The sequence below is a fragment of the Peromyscus eremicus genome, chromosome 6, assembly GCF_949786415.1.
Source record: "Peromyscus eremicus chromosome 6, PerEre_H2_v1, whole genome shotgun sequence".
Classification (NCBI taxonomy): domain Eukaryota; kingdom Metazoa; phylum Chordata; class Mammalia; order Rodentia; family Cricetidae; genus Peromyscus; species Peromyscus eremicus.
Window position 1 is genome coordinate 119467225 of NC_081421.1, and position 24097 is coordinate 119491321.

Below are 24097 nucleotides of genomic sequence, written 5' to 3' on the forward strand. Positions count from 1 at the left end.
CGCAAGTCTATGAACCATTTTCAGTACATCTCATTTTCAGGGCTTTTATTCTATTTTATCTTCTTGTACACACTGACATGTCAATCCTGTTTACTAAGTGATAGTCAATGGGTTTCCTATGGAGCAATGAACCTTAACAGGCAGCTTTTAATTGGCCCACATAGGAAACCACACTACTATTAATTCCTCAGATGCAGCATAAAATAAAACCATCGCTTCTCAAACTCTAGAGCAATTAGACCTCTCGGCTATTTGGCTAACTCTACTTCATGATACCCAATGCAGTTAATTATATTTTTTGATGTTAATAGTCTCTGTCAGTCTTAAGCATAACTTTGCTTTGATGAATATTTAAATTATATTTGAATAAAAAATAATCTTGGTTACATTTCACATTCAGTAATCATTGCGGCTTAATAATGGTCTATTCATCAAGGGTTGAAATAAATGGAAGTGTACATACAAACGTCTTGAGTTGTCATGTATTAGTTATGACAGTAAGCCATCACCCTTCACACACCTGTTTATATATCTCCTTAAAATTTGTAATCGTCTTCATGACCAGCTTTAGACAACACATACGTGATTCCATAAATTAATGATGCAGTGATCTTAGGGCTAGATCAGGATATAATTTAATGTGTAGAGCTAGCTCATCAAATAACAAAATATGCTTTTAAAAGTCAGTATACATTTTCTTCTCTGGTCTGGATTCATGGTTCTAGCAAGTTCCAAAGGTAATGAGGGGCATGGAAACTCATCTTCTGAAGATCTCTTGATTAAAGATTATATTGAAACCACTACTAAAGACACGTAACTCAAAACACATTTCTTGACACATAGGCTATTAGCACAATAGTAGACGCGGGTGATGGTATGATCTCTGAAAGGGTAGAAGAGGGTGGGTGGAGAATGGGAAAACAACGTCTAACAATCTCATTTGCTTAAAATTTACTTCTCATTTAGTTTAGAACTCACTGATTTCCACCCCTATTAAAGTATGAAGCTTTAAATTAAGTATTTGGCATCAACTGTAGAAATGGGTTATTCTATCTTAACACTTTTATTGAATGAATAAACATTTTACTACCATTTAATTAATGTCCTTTAAATAAATTGAATGACTGGGGTTTTTTAATTTTCCGCTTCTTCTCCCAAACTCTGCACGGCACATTTACGATTTTGCCTGTTGCATTTGGCAGGTGCCCTATGTACTCTGTACTCCAACCAGGAACAGTCAGGTCAGGGGTAATCTATGAAGGCTGAACAACACTTAGCGTCTCAAACATTTAGTGACTGACAGAACTTTGCACAAATCTTGCTGGATACACTATGAATACTATTCCCATTCTCCTTCCCCCTGTATTAGGTGCCATGGGAAACATTTAAATTGTGGTATGGCCTGGCACATTTATGCCGGGATTACTAAAAAGTATATAATAAGTAACATGAATATTTTCCACAGGCCATTTCTTCACCAGAACAGCCCAAATTTCAAATGACATCAAAATACTACAACAAATCCAGACTTAAATATCACAAACTGAGCTTCCATTAACAAGATCTCCAAATGAACGCAGTTGTTTTTCAGCCACAAGAAGGAAAGTGAAACAGACAAGTCAGAAAATGGAATCAAACCCTAAAGAGGGTTTAAATGTGGTACACTTTGCAATGTCCAAGAGGAGCATGACCTCCTCTGAAGCACGCTCCTCTCACCATGATATTTTAGCTCCCATCAGGACCAAAGTAATGGAGATAGGGGAGTTTGGTTGGACTGGAACCTTGAAAACGGAGCCTTAAAATCTTCCTCTCAGGTATCTGTCACAGTAATAAATCTAACACATGTGGGCAGTGTGTTAAGTAAGTCCTAAAACTATACCCTTTGGTGGCATATGTTTAGAGATGTCTTATGTTTACTAGTTATATACCACACTTGACTGGTTTATGTGGAATAGACCAATATTAAGGGGCAACAGAATCTCTTCTTCGATTTTTTTTTGTAAAGAGATTTCTCCTAGAAATATGTGAAACAGCTTTTATTATTAGCTCTAAAATTAATTGCAGAATAGCAATCGGCACTAAACAATTTAAATTGCTATAATATATTTAAGGAAGGGCAGAGTAAGGTATGAAGAATGGCTCGTTAAAATCTGCAAGACAGCTAAATATGTATTAGTAAAACGCCCCAGGAAAACTCATTTCTCACACTAACTTTCCTCAGCCAATGTGCAAGCTAGAACATTAATACTGGTGTGATTTTGCTCTTACTATTCCAGTCTGTATGTTAACAATTCTAGGATATAATTTCTAGAAAATAAGGGAAGCCATGACTTTTGATGGCTTAAAATGCTTTAAAATAACTAAAGAGCTAGTTTTCCCTATTTAATAAAATGCATCAATAAATGCTGAGTGTTAAACTGCTAATCAGAAAACACAATACAGATCCAGAACGGGTTGGATGTGGTGGTGCACATCTTGAGTGCCCGCACTTGGACAGGTGAAGCAGGTGGATCTCTGTGAATTCAAGGCCAGCCTATCTACACAGAAAGCTCCAGACAAACAAAGGCTACCCAGCAAAACCCTTTCTCAAAACAACAACAACAAATGAACCAACCAAAACCAAAATGACAATAACAAAGGAATAAGGGCTTTCTCTATCATATATGTATGTGTATTCAAACTTTCATTGATAGACTCATTAAATGTACAATGGTAAAAGCAATGTAAAATTATCAATTTACCTGGAATAATATCAGAATAATTTATAGTAAACTCCAAAGTGCTAATGTATACATGCATTGCATTCCTGATTATAAATAAAGTTTTACAACATAGTGGTAGAAATGCTTATTCCATTACACTTCAGCAGTATGGGTCTACGGGGCAGGGGGCAGAGAGTAACCAAACAAGACAGAAGAAAAAGTCAAATCCGAACCTGAATTAGTGACTACAAAACAAACCTTACTGTTTATTTTTCTTTCTTTTTTCCTTTGGTTTTTTCGAGACATGGTTTCTTTGTGTAGCCCTGGATGTCCTGGAACTCACTCTGTAGACCAGGTGGGCCTCGAACTCACGGAGATCTGCCTGCCTCTGCTTCCCAAGTGCTGGGATTAAAGGTGTGCGCCACTACGCCCAGCAATCTCACTGTTCTTTACAACTAAGTTTAAACGTCTATTCTGTGTGCTTACTTGACCTGGTTACCAGAAGGTATAGTTTATTAAGGTATAGTTTATTTCAAGCTTTTTTATTCATTACCATTTCAGATTAAAGGCTCATTTAAGAGCCATGGTGGGTAGTGGCACACCTCTAATTCCCTCATTCAGGAGAATGGGGAGTTATGGCCCACCGTCTAAGAAAACCCTTAGTTTCGTTGATCTTCATCCTCTCTGTCCAAGACCAAAAAGTAAATGTAAAGTTGTAAAGTATTCATGCAAGTCCCCAAGTCATACAAAAAGCAGTAACACACTGTCCTCAGAGAAAAATGACAGTCCATGATCCAGACAAGGGACACAGTATGAACGGGGTAAACCTTATATATGAGAAAGTGTCTGCAGAAACAAGATTGCGGACAGGTGCCCTCCTCTGACATCATCTAGAGAGAGAAGTGCCTCACAAACGTCCGTTTTACGGGAGACTCCCAGTCCCTGCAGTAACGGCCCTCTGATACAACCCTTGCTTCCTCTTCCTCCATCTAGGTGGGCCGTAAGAGACAGTTAGACAGCTTGTGTTATAAGTTATTTTATAATGTATTAGTCTTTCACACACAGCAACTGTGAATGTTTAATATGGCTCATTTTGGGGTTCTGTTTTGTTTTGCCAATAATCTCCCCTTTCTGTAAGGAGCTCTTCGGTTTACATGTTGATCAGTAAGCCACATGCAAAGCATGTGTTAATTAGAGCCGTAGTGGTTATCCATTACTGTACTAAGATTCAAGAATCTATAGTAGCAACTCTCAAACCTATAGTCAAATTCCAAGTAGCTGTCTATAAACAAATTCAGCCAAGAGCAAGAGAATTCCTGAAACCCACTGCCAAGACACAGAAAATAAACTCAGTATATTTTACATAGAAATGACAAGTCAGGAGCTTCTGAGTTAATTATTTTTCCTCATACGCATTTCATCCTAATGGATAAATGGTTGATAAACCTGACACCACAGATAGATGAAAGTACTTGGGATAAGCAGCCTAGGGGATGAACGCAGTTTCTCAGAAGCTGCAGGCTTGGATCCTGTGGGAAAGTATGAGTATTCCGAATAACCCAAGCAAGCACTTACATTGACGACAGACCATACCGACTCCCCAATCCCACAAAACATCTATTCAGAAGAAAACACACAGTGAGCTAAGGTCACTACTATGAAAATATGACTAGCATGGAAGAGAGACCTCAAGGGCTGAGAAAGGTATGTATAAAGTTTACTGTTGTCTGTAAAGAGATTATCAGTAATTGTATACTAATTAAATTAAAAAAAAAAACTTCCTAGAGCTCTGACGTGGACACAGGGCCTGTTTACGAAGACTGATTGAGCAATATAAAGGCTGGGAGGTTTTTATGTCAAGGAGACTACACACCAACAGAAATCTATAATCATGAAGTCTGCCAGAACTGAGGTTGCATTTTAATGGATTCTTCTGGCTAACGTCTGAGCTTTGATACTCACCACGACTTATAGTAATGTTCTCTATGTGGTGTGTGTGTGTGTGTGTGTGTGTGTGTGTGTGTGTGTGTGTGTGCATGTGTGTGTAGAGAAAGAGAAAGCCTCCATGTATTTTCCTTTGTTTAAATAGTTCATATACAATTGATATCTATTAGTATATTTGCAAATAAGTCAGTTTATCAATTTTAAATAACAGAATGGAGCTTCAAAGTTATTGAAAACTGAAATTTCATATCCAGGTGTGATGACTCAGAGCTTATAACTCTAGCAGTTTGGGGGGAGTGGGGAGACAGTAAAACTGAGGACTGGAGACTAGCCAGGGGTACACAGCCAAACTCTGTCCTAGAAAAACAAAACAACAACAAAAAGATGTAAAAATACATTTCACTAAGGAATTAATCATTCGAGACATAATTGTTGATCTTAGCCTCTGTGCCAAGTAGCTCCACCTTTCTCAGAGGCTCATAATACTTAAAAGGGGAAGAAAAGGACATCATATCATTAGTTTTAAGAATGCATAGGAAGAATATGCATGCAGTAATGGAACCAAATATGCTGTCCACAAGGAAAGCTGCAGATTCACCAAGTGTGGTGAATGGAAGTGGAGGCAGAGGGCCCCCTTCCCACCTTGTGTTTAACCTGGTGTTCAACAATGCTATTTAAAGAGACACCACAGCCTAGCGCTACTCCAACAGAGGGTGCCTGGAAATCGCTCTGGCAGGCAGCAGAGTGAGAAGACAGAGCAGTCTTCCTATCAGCTGCATCTGACCTTCCGGTACCCACCAGGCTGCACTCAAGTGTCACAGAGATTCAGACCCTCCAACAAAACTGTGATTTGCTTACTAACCAAAGCTTCAGAGTAGAGCAGAAATCTCTTTGTTACTGACTTGAAAGAGTTCTAACTGTTTTATGCGAAGGTGTCCCCACAACTATTTTCAAAGATTGTTATAAAGCCACCATTATCTGTAACGGTGACTGTCCAATAATTTATTCAAGTATAAATAAATCTTTTCATGAAAGAATTTAATTCAACTTTTATAGAATGAACTACTGAGAATACTTTAAAGACAAGCATACAAATTGAATATTACTCATATTTACTAATACAGGTACTGTTCACTCTTCTAAATGATCAGGAAAATAGAAAATAGAGTAACAGCAATTTCACTTCCACAATCTAGAATGGAAACCCAGTAACCTGATTCTTAACTGATGAGGTGGTAATGGTGGAAAACAGGAATGAAGGCTCTGGCATGCAAAGCAAACACAATAGTTTGTGTCCCTCACCTTATGCAGAAAGATAGCTTTGCAATTCAATGGAGAATTTCTAGTGTATCTATTTGAGCTTTCCAAAAAGAAATTTTCTATGTTAAAGAAACAAAAATGCCTCTCTTTGGTACACTATTCAATGATTCACTTTTTGAGAGCTCATAGATGGAAAAATTCACTAAGCTACTTGAGGCTTTGTGTTTTCAGAGTGAACTGGTTGTATGTGCATAATAATTACTCATTGAGAATCCAGCTGCAAAAACACTGCCTCCCTGGTTTTCTTATGGTTCTTTCCAACTACACCAGTCAAATATGACAGACTTCCTTATGATTTACATCTTGACATACAATGAATAGGGTACTTACAAGCTTCCACTATGAAAATGTTTTTGAAATCATCTCAATCTTGTCTTCCCCTTTTCAATACAGTGTTTATGTTCAAATTGTCACTCTGCTGATTAAATAATTGTAAGCCACAAGTACACTTCAGTTTAAAAATGGGGCTTCAGCTGCTCTTTTTGGAATTATTCCTTTATTGATGCCAATACCTCATATACCTTTTCAAGATCTGATAATAGTGGTAGACAGGTCAACAACATCCATTCCCCAAATCTAAATTTTTCAGTATCTAAATCCTTTCGAAGTATAGCAGCAACAAGAAAGGAGTCCTCATGTACTTAGAACCAATGGCAATAACTTCATATTGTATCTTGTATGCTTTTTACATCTCTAGTGAAGTTCACCTGTACAAGAACAATAAGTTTGACACATGTAGTAGGTATTTGCTATGCACTAAATATGTGTATGTGTGTACACGTCTGGCAAGCAAGGAACAGCAGCAGCGTTATGCAGCCCCCTCAGACAGACCTGGCAGACACTCTGCACTAACTTCAAACTGCCTCTCTCTGCTTTATCAGTACAGTGAAAACAGGTAATCATGCATAATAAGTTCTTCACTTTCTGTTCCTGTCTGGCCTGCTTCCAGATGTCTTATGACTATTGTTGAACAAGTGGATCAACAAAAGAAATGGAGAAATGATGAGTTACTGACATGTCATAATATATGCAGGGCACAGACAGTTCCCTTAACTTGAAACAACATGTGCAAAATGTCCTCTGTGTTTAGGATCTCTCAGCTGAAAGAACTTGAAGCAAAGATGTTTCAGTTTATTTTTATGAGTATGGAAGGCTTGCCTATTATACAGAGTAAGTTGTTGGGGAGATAAGACAGAAGTAAAGACTCAAAATTAATTGTTTTACGTGTAACTTGGACACAGCCAAGAGGTAACCTCATAGTGTTTTCAGCAGAAGCATGCTTTGACTGCAATTCTGTCACACAGAATTCCATATGGTAGCATTTTCTGTTTGTGGTACCATGGGTATCACTATGCTATGATCCAGATTTTCTATTTTGGACACTGAACTCGGAGAACCCCATATTGGTACCACTATGCTACAACCCAGACTTTCTCTTATGTATACTGAACTCACAGAACCCTTTTTACCAAATGAAGCAAAACACTAAACAGTAGCTCTGTTCAGTGATTAGATTTTCAATCTCACACATCTCGTTTGCAATTCGGGCTTAAGCAAAAGTATCTTTGTCAAGCATTATTAATGCAACCCAGATGGTGTCTCAGAGTCTCAATGCTAATTCCTTAAGAACTGAAGTTAGACCACTTCGATGGAACTCTTAAAACTTTGGCGATGTTCTCTGGTGTCTCAAAAAGACCTAGCAAGCCAGTATCCACATTTGAAAATCTACCTATAATGACTGTCAGTTGAAATATACTGATACATTCCATCCCAATCTATCCTCTTAAGAATACATATTCCTACAGCGTGGGCAATTAAGGAGTAGTGTTGGCATTTCTTTCCTTTATCCCTCATATCCTTTTCACATCCTCATATCATATGTTTGCACTGTGTCTGTACTGACCACCCCCACACAGAATGCTTGTTATTCTCCTGGGTGACCTGCTAATCAAGTTAGAAATCTCATTATGATACTGTGTCCCAGAGGAAGGGACACAGGAGAGAGTGGGGAAAGAAATGACTAGTAAGTTCAAGGGTTTTTCTTCCACGAAATTTAAAAGTAATAATAAAGCTAAATTATGTGACCCTTGGGTGTCCATTGAGCATACTTACTACTTTCTAAATACTGGAAGCCTCTGGTCAAAGCAGTGCTGGAATGGAGGTACTGCTGATCTTGTTGGTCACAATGACAGCAAACGACTGTGAACATACAGCAATGTTCACTGAGCTGCCATGAACTCCAAAGCGTTAAAAACACAATGCCAAGAGTTAGGTGCCTTGTGTCCAACGTAGTCTGGCCTTGGCCTACGATGCTCAGTTCAGGATTTTCTTCAGCCTCACCAGAGTGCAAAAGTATACATGTTTGAAAAACTCAAATTTTGGTCTTTTCCTAGACTAGAGATATACAAATCCTCCCTCACAATGACCAGCAACATTCCTCAGCTCCCATCTAGCTGTGTGGTTACAATGGTAAACAGCCTCCATAAGACATGTATCTGAGTTGGAAATGTTTAAGTTTAGGATGGATTTACTGGGGCACATGACCCTGCTACGTTGAGCATCTACCTACTTTCTGTCATTAATCAACTGGGACTTAGTTAGAGGATGAATTAAAAATCCTCAAATTCAGTGAGGCAGACGTTCTCAGATTACACTCCAATGCAGGTATTGAGGTATTCTGTCACATCTGAGTAAATACCTACTTTATACTCAGCTCTTGTAGACTGAAGTACAATCCTCTAATGTAGTTAAAGATGGATCTACAATGATGTGTACACTTAACACAAATCATGATGCATTGGACACTCAGTGGCATCACATTTTATATTGCCTTGAACTTTAATTTTCCCAATTGTGGGCAAAAAGTATTTATTCAGTTACAAATTGTGAAGAAAATATATTTCTGCCTTTTGCCTTATACTTGGAATCATCTTGAGCAACACATAAAGTAATGAAGGGAAAGGACTTGTTGAATTACAGAAAGGACCCCTATTAGACTTAGACTATGTTTACCTTAACTGTCTATGTACTGTTTGAAGAGGACAGATGTCCTCGTTCAGAAATGTATCTCATTTTCAGCCAATTTTATACATGAACAGCACTGCTCCAAACCCATAACCTTCCCTGCAGCCATGGTTGGGTAAAGGTAAAGCTGTTCCCCTGGACATCGGAGGTCATTTAGCTGTTTGGAAGGATTTCATCTACAGTTCCATGAGGACACACGGGACCACACTTAGCTACATGCTTCTGAACTTGCATCTATCCTTTTTCTGTTGTTGCTTTTAAGGTTAAGGACCTAGAGCACAGAACAAAACCCAGTTACATGTTGGAAACATTTACAAATGACATAACTGAGAAGATAGTTTCCATCCTAAATGTACAAGAATTCTTAAAACTAAACAAGAAGCCTGAGTTATGGCGGGGGCAGGGGGAGTGTCTAAGAACTAATAGACACTATCTCAGGGAACACAAACAGAAAGCAGAGAGCACATGGGAATAAGTTCCACATTGCGCATCATTAAGGAATTACAAATTGAAACAAGGAGATGCTTAAAAATGGCTAACATTCAAACACTGTCAACACTAAATGCCAGAGTAAGTGTGGGGCAAGAATTCCGACCATTCTCTTACTGTAGGGGAGCAAAATGGTAAAGCAGCTACTTTGGAAGACAGTTTGTACACATACATACACTCCCCCCACCCTTTTAGAAATGTATAAGGGGGAGACTGGCAGGGGACAGAACTTCTCCATGAAGTCCAGAACAGCCTAAAACTCACAATCCTCCTGCCTCAGCCTACTAAGCACCAAGTTTATAGGTAAGCCACATCAAACCCACATGGAGGTTTCTTATAAATTTGCATGAATTTTTATTATACATTCCAGTAATTGCACTCCTGGGCATTTACCAACATAAGCTGAAAACACAACTCCACACCAGAATCTACACACACACACACACACACACACACACACACACACACACACACACACAGTGGGGTTACATGGAAACATTGCACTTTCCACTCAATTTTGATGTGACCTTAAACTGCTGTAAAAAAATTCATTTAAAACAACATAAGGATAAGGAGCAATTACTGACGAAGTTCCAGATACATAATATTCTTTATGATTATAGAAAATACTTCAAATTTCTGAAGTCCTGAGACACAAGCTTACATGTGAAATCTTCCTTCTTTTTATTTTATGGTCTATGAAATGAAGGTATGTGATCTAGATTCCTATATATTCTGTCATTTATAGTAAGATGATATGTAGATTTAAACATTACAGAAAACATAATACAATGCAGATATTAACATTAGTGAGTAAAAATCTAACAGTAATTCCCAAGCTTAGCTGTGGATAGAATCTGTTCTCTCTGGAAAGACACTAACTTTAACCATTGGCTACAGTAGCTGAAACAGGACATGTGTACACACGTATCTACCTTTGAGTCATGATTTTGAAGGCATCAGGGAGGTAGCAGTCTGTGTTCTCCATCTGAAAGGGGTCCGCATCACAGATCTTGTCGTCTGTCCGACCATAGTTAGCACTCTCAATCATGATGACATCACTGCCTGGACATCGCAGGTCTATAGAATAACCTTCACAGGACAGTTCTCGTCTAACTAACCCGAATGGCAAGGCTGCTCTGCTGAAACCTAAAAGTGAAGAAGATTAAAACAGAAAGTCAAGGTTGAACTCGAGTATTAAGTAGATTATTTCAATAAGGCATCTTCAAGAGACACGTTTCATTACAGTCAAGAGGTGTCAGGAATTCGCGTATTTATTCTTAATTAATTTATTCTTAATTCTCATTCTAAAGGCTACTATGAGGTACTTTTATGCATCTTTATCTGAACTCATCATCCTTATAAGACATCTTAAAATTACCTTTAAAAGTCATTTTCTCTATAGTCTAGTATAAACACAACTAAATGTCTTTTGTTGGTTCAAATGAAAATGACAAATTTAACTGACTTCATGAACACTTGTCAGTTTTATATGTAGCTAAACATCTAATCAAGGACGAATTGTCACAAGTGAAAAGACGACTCTTCCATACTCCATCCTTCTGTCCCATTGTTAATGTACACATATTAATTATTGGCAGAATCATTACTGTAACACTACTTTATATTCGAAGGTCTTCCTAAAATAACTATGATAGTTATGACAATAATACATACAAGGGCACAATAACATTTTTAATTTATAGACACTTTGTAAAAGTGACATCATTGACAGGAGACAGCACTGAGCCAACCCATTTCAATAAAGACCATCAAAGAGAGAAAGTTTTTTATGTTACACAATCTATAAAATGAAGTAGACTATCTATTGCATTAGCTTTTCTACTTGTAAGACACGAAATGCTTACGTGCTGTATGAATTATATATGATACAACAGGTGCATGCACTAGAAAAGAATCGCGAGTGTAACATAAGTCGAGAATTTTAAGGTTTTTTTAAATTATTATTATTAATGCATGTGCATGCTGGGATACATGATGTATGCACTATGGGCACATGAGTGGATGTCACAGGACAACTTTCTGTAGTTGGTTCTTTCCTTCTACCTTACGTGGGTTCCAGAGTTTAACTCAGGTCATTAGGCTTGCGTGGCAAACACCTTTCTCCACTGATCCACCTGTCCAGGCTAATCTAAGCCAGAATCCCAAACCAGAGATCCCATGAATTACACTAGAGCACAGGCCGGTGGTCAGACACAGAAAAAGTGGAGGAGAGAAGACAATGATGAGGAAGACAAGTGGCTCTAACTGCACCAGTGTGGGGAGCTACCTGGGGATGAGTCACCATAGCAACAGTCTCTCAGGTGCTGCCTGGAGTCCCATTTCCACTTCCTTGCTTGCCACCATCGACAACATCCCTTTAACAACTTTAATGTTTCATATTCGTTTATTTGTTTTGGAGACAGGGTCTCACTCTTTAGCTCTAGCGGGTCTGCAGCTTGTTATGCAGGCAAGACTAGCCTGGAACTCAGAGATCACGGGCTTCTGCTTCCATACTTGAGTGCTAGGGTTAAAGGTGTGAACCACCATGCTGTTTTACTATCTTATCTCTATTGTTTTACTTACTCTGCATCCTGTGCTTCACCCCCTAGAGTTCAATTACAGAAAAAAAAACCCAACAAAGGCAGAAGAAACTGCTTCAAGTTATAAACTTCAGCCCAGAGTGTTGGGTGTGTCTGGATAAGCACACACTGGTAACCCCTTCTGTCTCTGCTGCACAATGCCCTCACTAATTCAAAGCCTTCTAAGAGGTGCCTCATCCTATAAAAGGGTTCCTGTACCACATACTCATATATCAGCACAAAAGCACTCCTCCAGACTCCAGAGGGAAGAAAATAATTAGATAACCTACAAGCATTTCAGGAGGTAGGACAATCCCCAAACCTGGGAAGGTCCCCCTAAAGTCCATGACAATATGAAAACACTGGACATAAGGAGGTGTGTGCAATTAACAAGGATGGAGCATGGACATAAAGCTGGCGACTCAGGGTACAATGTTACCTGGACAAATGTATAAAAGGTATTTCTTCCCCTCCAAGGTCTGATACATTTCACCCCTTTTCTGATCCTGTATTTAAAAAGCAACTTATCTAATACTGCTACATTTGTCTTATTTAAAAATATTTGTATGGCTTCACAAGTTCTTATTTATTTCTGGGGAAAGCAACGTGCAAATTCAAACAAGTGACATCAATAAAATTTTAGAGTGTAACCTACATTAAAGGCTGAGGTGATTTGCAATTATAATTCCATAATAAAACAGAATAAATCATATTATTAGAAAATCTTAGGAATATTAGAACATGCTATTAAAAGACCGGCTTGGAGCATAGTTCATACTTGGTACTATTTTATAAAAAAAAAAAAAAAAAAAAAAAAAAAAGAATTGATTACAAAGTTCTGTGATTTCTAAGCTGTGCCTTTTAATTTTGGTTTTTGTCAGTGTGCAGGAGTCTAAGTATGGATCTAAGTGAATTTTCTTCTGCTTGTGAAAGCTACTCAAGGAGTAATGTAGCCCAGTGTCTTGCTGTTTTGTTAACACAGAGGAAATTTTACAGCCTACATCATAGTCACCCAAAATGGTCAAGTAAGGGAAGGAATGATCAGCATTCTTTAATTATTTAGGGGATGTCTAGTATGGAATCCACAGCAGGAAGCAAATCAGGGTTCTTGTGTTTCCACTGCAAAGAACTCAGGAGTTTGCTACAGCAACTACTGTTTACTTAAAGCTACAATGTCTGTTGTTTCAGATCATAAATCATCTCCTTGACGAATTCTGGCTCTTTCCTGTTTTCTTTGAACTTTTGTCTTTACCAACATGCTCACTGGTAACACATGATGCTCATCTTTAACACATATCTACCTGCTAGACTCTGATAAGGTTCTTAGTTACAATTCCACTACCCTGTATCTGTATGGCTTCAATGAATGGTACAGAATCATAATGATAAAGGTACTTGTAGAATTGTACATACACGGTCTAATACAAAGCAGACAATGAATAGACGCATCCATACGAAAAGAACAATGGGCACTTAAATCTTTGTGTGTAGGGGGTGGGAGATCTTAAAAACTTGAGCCAACAAAACTCTATTTTTCTAAGTTCTCACTTCCTTTTCTGAACAAATAAAATTAGTTAAAAATTGTGTAAGGTTTTCCCAGGTTATGAGTCTAAAAATATCCTTCTAAACGTTGTATGATATTTTGTTTGTGCTCTGACAATTAAAGCTTCCTGGAGATCAGCGGGCAGAGCTAGCCACTAGTTAACCATAGAGGCCAGGCAGTGGTGGCACACACCTTTAATCCCAGCACTTGGGAAGAGGAAGCAGGAAGATCAGGAGTTCAAGGCCACCCTGGGCTACAGGATATTGAACCAGTCTAAAAGAGAAACAGAGCCAGGTAGCGATGGTGCACACCTTTAATCCCAGCACTATGGAGGTAGAGACAGGAATATAAGGCTAGTGGAGACAGGATCTTGACCCCCATTCAATCAGAGGATTCATAGAGGTAAAAAGTCTCTAGTGGCTGCTCCTCTGCTTCTCTGATCTCTAGGCAAACTTTATTTGTCAGAACACAAACAAAATATCATACAACAATGTTTCAATTTTTTCCCAAGGATCCACAATCAATAAAGCATCCGCTCTACTTCTCTGAGCTGGGGACATACGGCACTGGATGCAGTGTGGTGGGACAATGCAGATGATAAGGAACTGTCAAGAAAATTCTCAAAAGTGTCTTATAAACTAGACAGGGTTCCTTTGTCACAGGACAGCTCCTCTCTGGATTAGCTATTTTAACCAAAGACTTATGGGGCAGGAGAAAACACAGGGATGTCAATTACAGAAAACTTTATAAACATTTTTAAGAAAAAGGTGATCTGTGCCTTCTTCAGTCACCCCACATTGCTTCCATGAAAACTTGAGTGAATGTTGACCTCTTGATACCTGACATGTAAGGTCACAAGAAGTCAGAACATCTTCAGCAAAACTCAGGGTTTTCACTAAGGAAAACCAACGAATGACAAAAACATATTCCTGGCAAAACCAAACACAGTGACTCCTTGTTGTTCCTGACTTACAGACAACAATTGCCATGGGGGTGGCTGTCATTTCTTAACGCCACTTCTTTACATGAATTCCTTTTTATTCACAAGTGGCCATCCTAGAATACGTATCATTGAATGGGATCATGCCGGAAGAGGCACCCGGGAAGATCTTCTAAGAGGGCACAGCTTGCAGCTCTACTCCAGACTCAGGGAGTTAGGATCTTGGAGCAGAGGAAACTGAGACGTGTGTATTTGTCGAGGAAAACACTCATTTACTTCCACCAGTGATAGAGTAAAGATGTGCCAAGACCGTCTCTGAGGTCTTTTAAAAATAGTTTTATTTCTCTACTGAGACTGTGTATTTGTTAACTCTCTGTCATCATAATTCCTCTTAATTCTCTAATATGGTTTTATTCTAATCTTTGAACATATCCATAATAGCTGCTTTGAAATGTTTACCAGCTAAATCTATCATCTGGGCCTCTATCTAAGGCCGCTTCTGCTAGATGTGTTTTCTCCTGAGTATGGGTCAACCTTCTTGTTTGCATATCTCATAAAACTGTTGTTGAAAACTGTGCTTTTTAGACAATATCCTGCTGGCAACTCTGACTTTAGCTTTTCTTCTCCCGAGCTGCTGCCGCTGTGGCCCTTTCTTCAGGGCCTGGCACAGATCCACAGCTCTGACTCCTCCTGAGTGCACATTCACCTTGCCTCTGCCCCGTGCTCTAGTTTTCAGCCTGGATTCCTAGAGATCACCCATCTCTGTGTGCAGCTCTATGGTCAACCAATGACTGAGCACAAATGCTGCACAGAAGCTAGGAGCCCTTGGGAGTGTCTCCACACTCCGCTGGTCTGAGCGGGAGAAACATCACTGAGGCCTTCTGAAGTTAGCCTTGGGGACTCCTTCCTGCCAAGTCCTCCCCGCGACCCTCTCTCCTGTCTTATCGCTCTTCCTAGCTAGACAAGCACACATGGGAAAGACACAGCTCCCACTGTTTCCAGGATCTGCCTACCGGACATTTGAGAATGTATGCCTGCACTGTCCTCTCAACTGAAACCCCCAGCAAATGGAGCTAGGGAACTAGGAGGCACCCCCATTGGCACTTCCAGTGACAATAGCACTGGACTGTGGTTTCCATCCTCAGCTCCAAAGCCAGTCAAGTCCACCTGGCAGCAAAGCCACAGCTTAATAGGAACAGTGTTGCCCTGCAAAAATGCTACCATGGTGTAGTGAGGAGAGATGGGTTAAGTGGGGGCTTCATGCTAGAGGGCTGTGGGGTCCTACTGTTCCTGGTAGAAGTTCAGCAAATTTTCACAAACAAATGCTCACCATTGCCTGTCTGGCTTTGGTTCATTTCCACAGCTCCAAATAGCCATTGCCGAGAATTTTATCTCACCACTGTCAGAAACCCCTCTGAAGATATTTCAAATGTTTAGTGGCTAACGATCCTTCAAAAACCGTTATTGATGGGAACTATTAAGGTCACTGTTTTACCGAGGAATAAATAGAGGCTATGGAAGATTTAAGTTTCCCATGGTTCCACATGCTGGAAGGATGCTCTGACAAGGTGCTTTCCTGACTCTCCACATCATGACAGCCATCAGCAGTAGGTCTCACTACAGAGGGTGTAGTTATGGTGTGCTGTGTGCTGTGTGCTGTCAGTCTTGGGGGAGAACAGGAGGAGAAAAGAAAACCGTGCATGATGGTCAAGTACTCTGTTAAAGGGCCACATGATCAACATCACAAAATCCCTAAATTAAAGCCTTGTAACCACATGTTCACTACATGTATTCCTAGCTGTACTTGCAATCTATTTTTATTTCAATGCCCCCCCCTCAAAAAAGCATTCCAACTGGCAAAGTGTAATCCAATCCATCTTGCAATGCTGACAATTGAAGAAAGAACTTGTGGGAGGATTCTGTGAGGGGGGGAAAAATCAATACTGCATCTTGGTGCTGCGCAAATGTGGATACTGCCAAAGAGTGGTGCTCGGAGTGAAATGAACTGCTTTGCTCTGGTTCTCCTCTCGGAACAAATGATTCTGCAAAGACAGTTTCTTCCCCCAAGCTATAAAATGTCAAGCAATAACTCTCCCTGCTCTAGGCTAGTGATTGGAGTAAATACCTCTGGGCAACAGGTGCAGGGACTTGGGTCTGAAATCATCTGCATTTAGGAGGCAGCTCCCAGTAACAGGCGCACTGCTAGGATGGTAACCTGCAAGGTCAGAACTGGAATGCCACCACTGGCTGTCACATCCTTCATAAGCATCTTTGCAAGACAATATGGTGCTTTGTCAACAAACAGCACATTGTTGGACTTGAAGCATGTGGTAACAAGCACTTGGCCATTCTACCTTGTCTCCATTCAGCCTTGTACACATTTCTGTAGGAATCGTGCCTATAAAACCGGTTCTTAATAACTAGAATATAAAAACCTCACCTTCCCTGGTACTGCTACTCTTAATTATCCTGAACTAACCCCTGTCATGGAGGGTACTGCTCATGCTGTCTTCAGGTCCTAGTGAGAACAGTGGCTTTTGATTATTCGGGACCTCCATGGAACTGGAGCTGTGACTTCAAGCTGCACCGAGACATTAACTCCGGCCAGCACTTATTACTAGTGCTGGCCTATGAAATCTCAGAATTACTTCCATTTATATATGCTAATGAGGACTCTTCCTGCAATGAAAGAGTGCTAAGAGCAAGTCTCAAAGAGAAATTAGTTCACTAATAGTTCAACAGTTCCGTTTACCTCTGCATATTCATGGTGTCAATGAAACACAATTTTTAAAATCTCAAGTGCGTAAGAAAACTCTTTATGTTTAAAGGTAAGATGTTAGAGACATGATTTCAGGTAGGTTTGTGGGAGCTCCATGCTGTTCACTTTCTTGACGACTCCAATGTTTAAAGTAACTTTATCAGCGCTGATGAGATGGCTCATTGATGAAGGTACTTGCTGAGAAGCCTGAAGACCTGAGTTCAAACTCTGGGACCCACTCGTCAGAAAGAGAGACCTGACTCATAAAAATTATCCTCTACATCCGTAAGCTATCCTTTGATCTCCAAGGCATGCATGGCATATGGCCGTCCACACTCATGCGCTCACACACACACACACACACACACACACACACACACACACAGATATGAATACATATGCATTAAGAAGGAGTATCTATTTAAACTAAGACATCAAGGTTTCTGTGTCCACTGATATACAATTCCTTTGAGGTGTATGTGGTGAGAGGCCTAAACTATGACATGTGAAAGCCTTTCACCTATGGCCTTGTTTTAATACTAACAATAAGGAGAACAAAATTATACAACTTCCATTGCCCAGCATAAGGACACTGGTCTAGAAAATACAGGAGTCTGTACGTAAAGAAGATTGTGTGAAACCCAAAACACAAAGACAGTATTCTTGCAACAGAAAGCATTCCTTGCATTTAAAATAATGTGACTACACCACTCAATACAGAGAGGCATGACATGCTTTAGCTTCTTAAATCTTTTTTGTTTCTTTTTCGAGATAGGGTTTCTCTATGTAGTCCTGGATGTCCTAGAACTTACAGACCAGGCTGGCCTTGAACTCACAAAGATCTGCCTGCCTCAGCATCCTGAAAGCTGGGATTAAAGGCAGGTACTGGTTACCACATCCTGCTTTAGTTTCTTAAATCTTACTACATTTATTTAATTAAGTGTGTGTGTGTGTGTGTGTGTGTGTGTGTCCGTGTGCGCACACACGTGCACACACCTGTAGGCCAGAAGACAACCCATGGGAGTCAGTTCTCCTCTCCTACTATGTGTGCCCCATGAACTCTGGTCATCAGGCTTGGCAGAAAGCATCTTTATCCACTGAACCATCTGCCCACGCTCTGCCTTAGCTTTCCATGTCATTTGGGTTTAGAATCAGTCACTTATTTTAGATTAAAAAAAGTTCACAGCCAGGCGGTGGTGGCGCATGCCTTTAGTCCCAGCACTCGGGAGGCAGAGCCAGGCAGATCTCTGTGAGTTCGAGGCCAGCCTGGGCTACCAAGTGAGTCCCAGGAAAGGCGCAAAGCTACACAGAGAAACCCTGTCTCGAAAAACCAAAAAAGTTCACTCGGATGTTTAAAAATTATAAACTTTCAAAAAAGTTTACTTTTTAAAAATCTTTATAGTAACTTAAGTAAAATCAATTTAAATCCAAAAATTCTATAGTTATCTTTGGAAATATATTTTTTAAAACCTTAAAGTAAGTCGGGTGTGGTGGCACACGCCTTTAACCCCAGCACTTGGGGGCAGAGGCAGGCAGATCTCTGTGAGGCCAGCCTGGTCTACAGATCGAGTTCCAGAGCAGCCAGAGCTACACAGAGAAAACCTGTCTCGAAAATAAAAACAAAACTTAAAATGAATAAATGTATAATGAACAACTGAAAAAAAAATCTAATTACATGAACTACACGGGGCAAAAATTCTGACGTTTGTGAAGTTTCACTAATCCTGGTGACCCTCTGGACAGTCCAATGTCAAAGTGTGGAAACCCCACCAGCTGTCAGGTTAAACACTAACACTTCGAAAATCTTCTCCATATTCTGAGAAAAGAACTCATTATGAGTCCTACAAAACATCTGGGATTAAAGTACTTATTAGAACGAAATTGATCTCTCTCTCTCTTAAAAACTTCCAAATTATCCACCACTGAGTAATAATTCACAAGTGTCATTAAAACACAGCAGTTTGCGTTATAAAACATGACAGGTTTAATCCTGCACTTTAAAGGAAAAACTCCCAGCAAGGATGTCTACAAAAATAACATAAGCCACAGGAAGAGGTGTTTTTAAGAGTCTCAGCATGCAACCATAACTTCTCCAAAGTTCACAAAGACAGACTTCCTTAATTCCAGTCTGCTTCAGAAACCTTGCCAATGGATTTCATATTTCATATTCAGACTCTCAGTATTGTGGAGTTACCCATAGCCTGTAGCTTGGTTGGTAGATTCCTTTTTCAGCATACAGGAAGCTCTGCGTCGAACACCCCAGGACCTCATATTTAGGTACTATGGTGTATGCCTGTAACCCCAGCAATGGAAGAGACAGAAGAATCAGAAGTTCAAAGCCATGCTCAGCTGCACATTCAATCTGAGGTCAGCCCAGGCTACCTGAAACCCTATCTCAAAAACAAAGGAAAAAGAATTCAAACAAACAAAAACAGTCCAAGGCTTCCCTGACAACAGAAAGGAAAGGCTGGCCTCGGGCTTAGATATTCACACTGCACCTACTGTGTCCTACTGCTCCTTTGGACACAGGAATACCCCTAAATCAACATGATGATGGACCTGTGTCTGGGTAACTGACATGGAGGGAGGTGTCTCCTTGGGGAAGAGGGTCTTCATCTAACTCACCCTCTGAAAACTAAGCCTGCAGAAGGAACAGCAGCTGGAGATCAAAGTCAGTCAACTCTTGTGGTCATTAATTACACAAAAGCAAAACAAAGAGCAGAGAACCACTTGTTTCTTTTCAAGGAAATAAAGAATTCTTCCCAATATTTCTGTTTCCAGCTAGCTAAAAGCTACTAAAGAGTTAGCATCAGTAAGGAAATCTTCCTAAGCCGTTCACTTTGTACAACTAAGTCAAAGTTCTCAATAGTATCTGTATAATTCATGTACTGTCAACAAAGAAACTAGAAAATAATTACAGAATAAGGAATGAAAAACAATTTATTATCTCAGGTAGGGGTTGCCACCTCTCACCAATGAATAGAATCAATTTCACAATTTCCTTTTCTACCCCTTTGTTATCAGAATCTCATTAATTCTCCCGCCCAGACTTGAAGAACTATTTGTTCTTAAAAGCAATGAAATAAGAAGAATACAGGAATGTGAAATTTATTCCTGTATCCAGTATGGTACCCCCAGCCAAGCAGACTAAACAAGGCTCCATTCCTTTCCTGTAACTTCATTAGAGTCCATTTCAACTACACTTCCAAAAAGACTCACAGACCAAAGGGAACACAGATTTGGAGGGCTACTCTATCATCCTCCTGTTGTACTTAAATATAAACAATATATTTTTCTAAAATGCAGAAAAAAGGCAGAAAGCTACTAATCACAACCTCATTACTTAAAAGGTAGACTGAACATGGTTCTCAACGAGGACAGCACCATACTTGAATTAGAACTTCTATATCAATCAACTTTTACTAGGCAACAGTAAACTCTCAAGTGTGAAGCGGCTCCACCTTGGTCAGGGAAGGCCAATTAGTGGGGATTCCAGAATCTGCATTAACAACTCTGAAACTACAGTGAAACCACCCACTCTTTTCTCTCATGCTCAACAGGGAATCCTAAGGTGACTGCAGTCAACCAGTGCTGACTCAAACATGCCTCCTAAAAGAGGGGGGCTCAAGAGGCCTGGCAGCTTCCCAAGGAAATTAATCCAGTTGGAATCCTGCCTTTCAGTTACCCATTCCAATCATTTGTCACTGAAAAAGATACCAGCCATCAATTTCTTTTTCCACTAAAGGATGGAGCAGTTTCACTCTTTCATGTTACACACCTTTATTACTATTTTTTTTGCAACAAGGTCTCATGTATTCTAGGCTGTTCTCGAACTCACTGTGTGGCAGTGGCTGCCCTTGAACTTACCATCTTCCTGTGCTGTGCCCACCTCCTAGAATTACACACTTGGATCACCATGACCAGTTTAGCTCTAAGTTCCTTTTAAAAGTGACAGTTTTCCCTAAAATTACAAAGGAGTATCTAACTTGAAATTTTTCCTTTAAAAAAAAAAAAAGAAAGAAAGAAATTAATACTCCTGAAGACAACCAAGAAGCTGCTTCTGCCAGGAGGAAGAGTTTCCAACAGGATTCTAAGAGGGTAGCAGAGAAACGCCTGCTTACATCTGGCCTCTCCTTAAAAAATTAATTGCTGAGACCCAGAAAGTGTGGAAAGATTTCCTTTTATGTCCTCAAAACAGTGTTTAAAGTTTGGTTATTGATGCTACATACAAAGAAGTTTAAGACATGAACAGTCACTTCCAATGCATAGGTTTCTGTTGGACTGAAGGTAATGTTTGCATCAACAACAGATGTAAAAATTCCTAAAGAGTGGTAGGAACTTGTGGGGAAAATGAACCAAACCAGTAACATGACAGACACATACATATGTAAGACACTCCCTGAGCACTGTAATTACTATGCTTATTCTTCTTAATGACATTTCTAAACTAATTAAAAACTCTAAGACACCCCAACAAGTGAAGAGCAATGCATCAGTCAGTCTCACCCCACCATACAAAAGCAAGAGTTGGCTGCAGTGAAACTCATTGCTTTGTGTGCCAATAAAAAACAAAACCAAGCATGTATTATAATTTTGACCTCATTAAAAAAAAATCAAGTAGAAACAAGTATTTCTTTCTTGGTCACTCACTTTTTCTTGTTGGTTTGTGTCCTTGGAACATGCTAATTTCTCCCTTAGTTCACTCTGAACTAAGTTAAATAAATTAACAAACTTGCTAGAGGCAACACCTTTACTTCCACACCCTGAAGGAAACCCACACAGTGTACAAGTCCCTCTAGAAGCCAAAGATGGTACTGTACTTTAGACAGACTTCCAGCCCATGATGAGACGCAGGTATTGTTTCTTAAAGAGCAGAAGAAGAAGAGACACAGACACTGAAAAAAAAATGGTTTTGTGTTGTAGTCCTGTCAACCACTAAAGAAAGAGGTAAAACATGATGCGTCTTTACAAATAAACGTCAATGACTTCTCATAATTGCCCAAATGTTATACAAATCAAATACAAATCTGACTAATACACCACTCAAGAAACTGACAGAGGAGAATTACTCCAATTTCAAGGCTACCCTGAGATACCCAGCTAGCTAGGGCTATGTATTAAGATCCTATCTCAAAATTCAAGAAAACAACTACCTTAATGTTGGCACAAAAAAAAAACACACAACTGTGTTTAATATTTTCTAATGTTTAACACAATAACAATAGGATTTAATGACATGTTGAAATAATACAAAATTTGAATTTCAGTATTCTATTACAAAATTTTAATTCTGTCCATAAAATGTTTGCATATTCATTTCCCTCATTATATAAAAACATGTAGCACCATCAATTATACTTTTCAACATAAAAAGCCAAAAAAATATTTATGGGCTACTCATTAAATGCATTAGGAATAGCATAGGAATGGTCAAGTCTCAGTGGATACTTGATATCAATTTGTTTTGATAACTGATATTAATTGATGTTTGATAATGAATACAGATAGATTAAAAATAATAAAACATGATGACTGAGGTTGAAGTTTCTCACAAAGCTAAATTAGAAAGAACAAGATCTACTCATCAAAACCCTAAGGGGGGGAGTATTGGAAGAATGATCAGCTGGGTCAGTGCGTTTTAAAATGTCTCCCTTCTGATGTATTCATTTAGTGATCTGTACAGTTGGAATGGAAGGGTTTGCTTCTAAACTGTGTTAACTATTTCAGGTCAACAATAACAACTTCTGAACAAGATGTTACTTGGTTTAGTATATTTATCTATTAAAAATACAGCACCAGTATTTCAGTACCTCCATTTGAAAACCAGGCATGATATTGAATTAATTAAGGGTTGGTACACAGACTGATGGTTTAAGATGTAGTTTACCTAAAAGTATTACCCAAGTTGAAAAGCATCATAAATTAAGATCAGCAACTACAAATGTTTACTATTGTATTTCTCATTCCACACCCCACACACTTACCACACTTGTGAAGCTATGTTATTATTAAGTTCTAGTTACCAATGACAAACTAACATATGGTGAATCTGCTTTTGAAATTGCAATGAAATTCTATTTATGAAATACAAGCTGCCATCTTCTCCCAACAGATGAACAACTGTCTCTTGGTGTGGAGTGTTTTACATAGACATGGATTGGGAAAATCTAAACACTAAACACTGAACCAAGAACACCAGGTCAAATAGTTTATAGGAAAGTGCCTACAAGTCAGAGTATCTGTTTTATTTTATTTGTTTGTGTTTGTGTTTTTTTATTTGTTTGTCTCGTGAGATTGGGTCTCACTGTGTACCCTCAACTGGCCTGCTAAGCGGGCCTTGAAGAGATCTGTCTGCCTCTGCCTCCTCAGTGTGAAATTAATGGCAACATCACCACACAGGGCAAGAGAATCTATTTTAAATTAGGTCAAGGAAAGCAGGGCTGGGGATGTCACTTGCTGTCCAAATGCTGGCCAAGGCCTGGGCAAGACCCTGGATTAGATGCCCTCTGGTAAACATCAACATCCCCCAAATCCCAGAAAATGAAGTAAATATGAGTAGCAAATAAAAATAAATACTGTATTTAATGGTCAAGAACAAAAAGAATTTTTTTAAAAAAATCAAATTTGTTTGCATTTTCTCCTATCAAATTACCAAAGATCTGGATGTTTATTATAATAATTGGGTTCATAATTTAAGTGCTTCACATTGAGTCATTTTTAATGTTGGAGATATATCAATCCATTTTTTGCTGCTTTTATTTCATGAATAGGAATTGAATGCAATTAAGATCACAT

At 39.2% G+C, this 24097-nt stretch overlaps 1 protein-coding gene across 5 annotated transcripts in view; it reads right to left on the reverse strand.

Moving 5' to 3' along the window:
- Adgrl2 (adhesion G protein-coupled receptor L2) overlaps positions 1-24097 on the reverse strand; it is a 175305-nt gene that overhangs the window by 65501 nt on the left and 85707 nt on the right. For all 5 annotated transcript variants that reach the window (XM_059266431.1, XM_059266430.1, XM_059266434.1 and 2 more), the window contains exon 3: positions 10415-10628. In XM_059266431.1, the coding sequence (XP_059122414.1) occupies positions 10415-10628 (214 nt within the window). The remainder of the gene's footprint in view (positions 1-10414; positions 10629-24097) is intronic.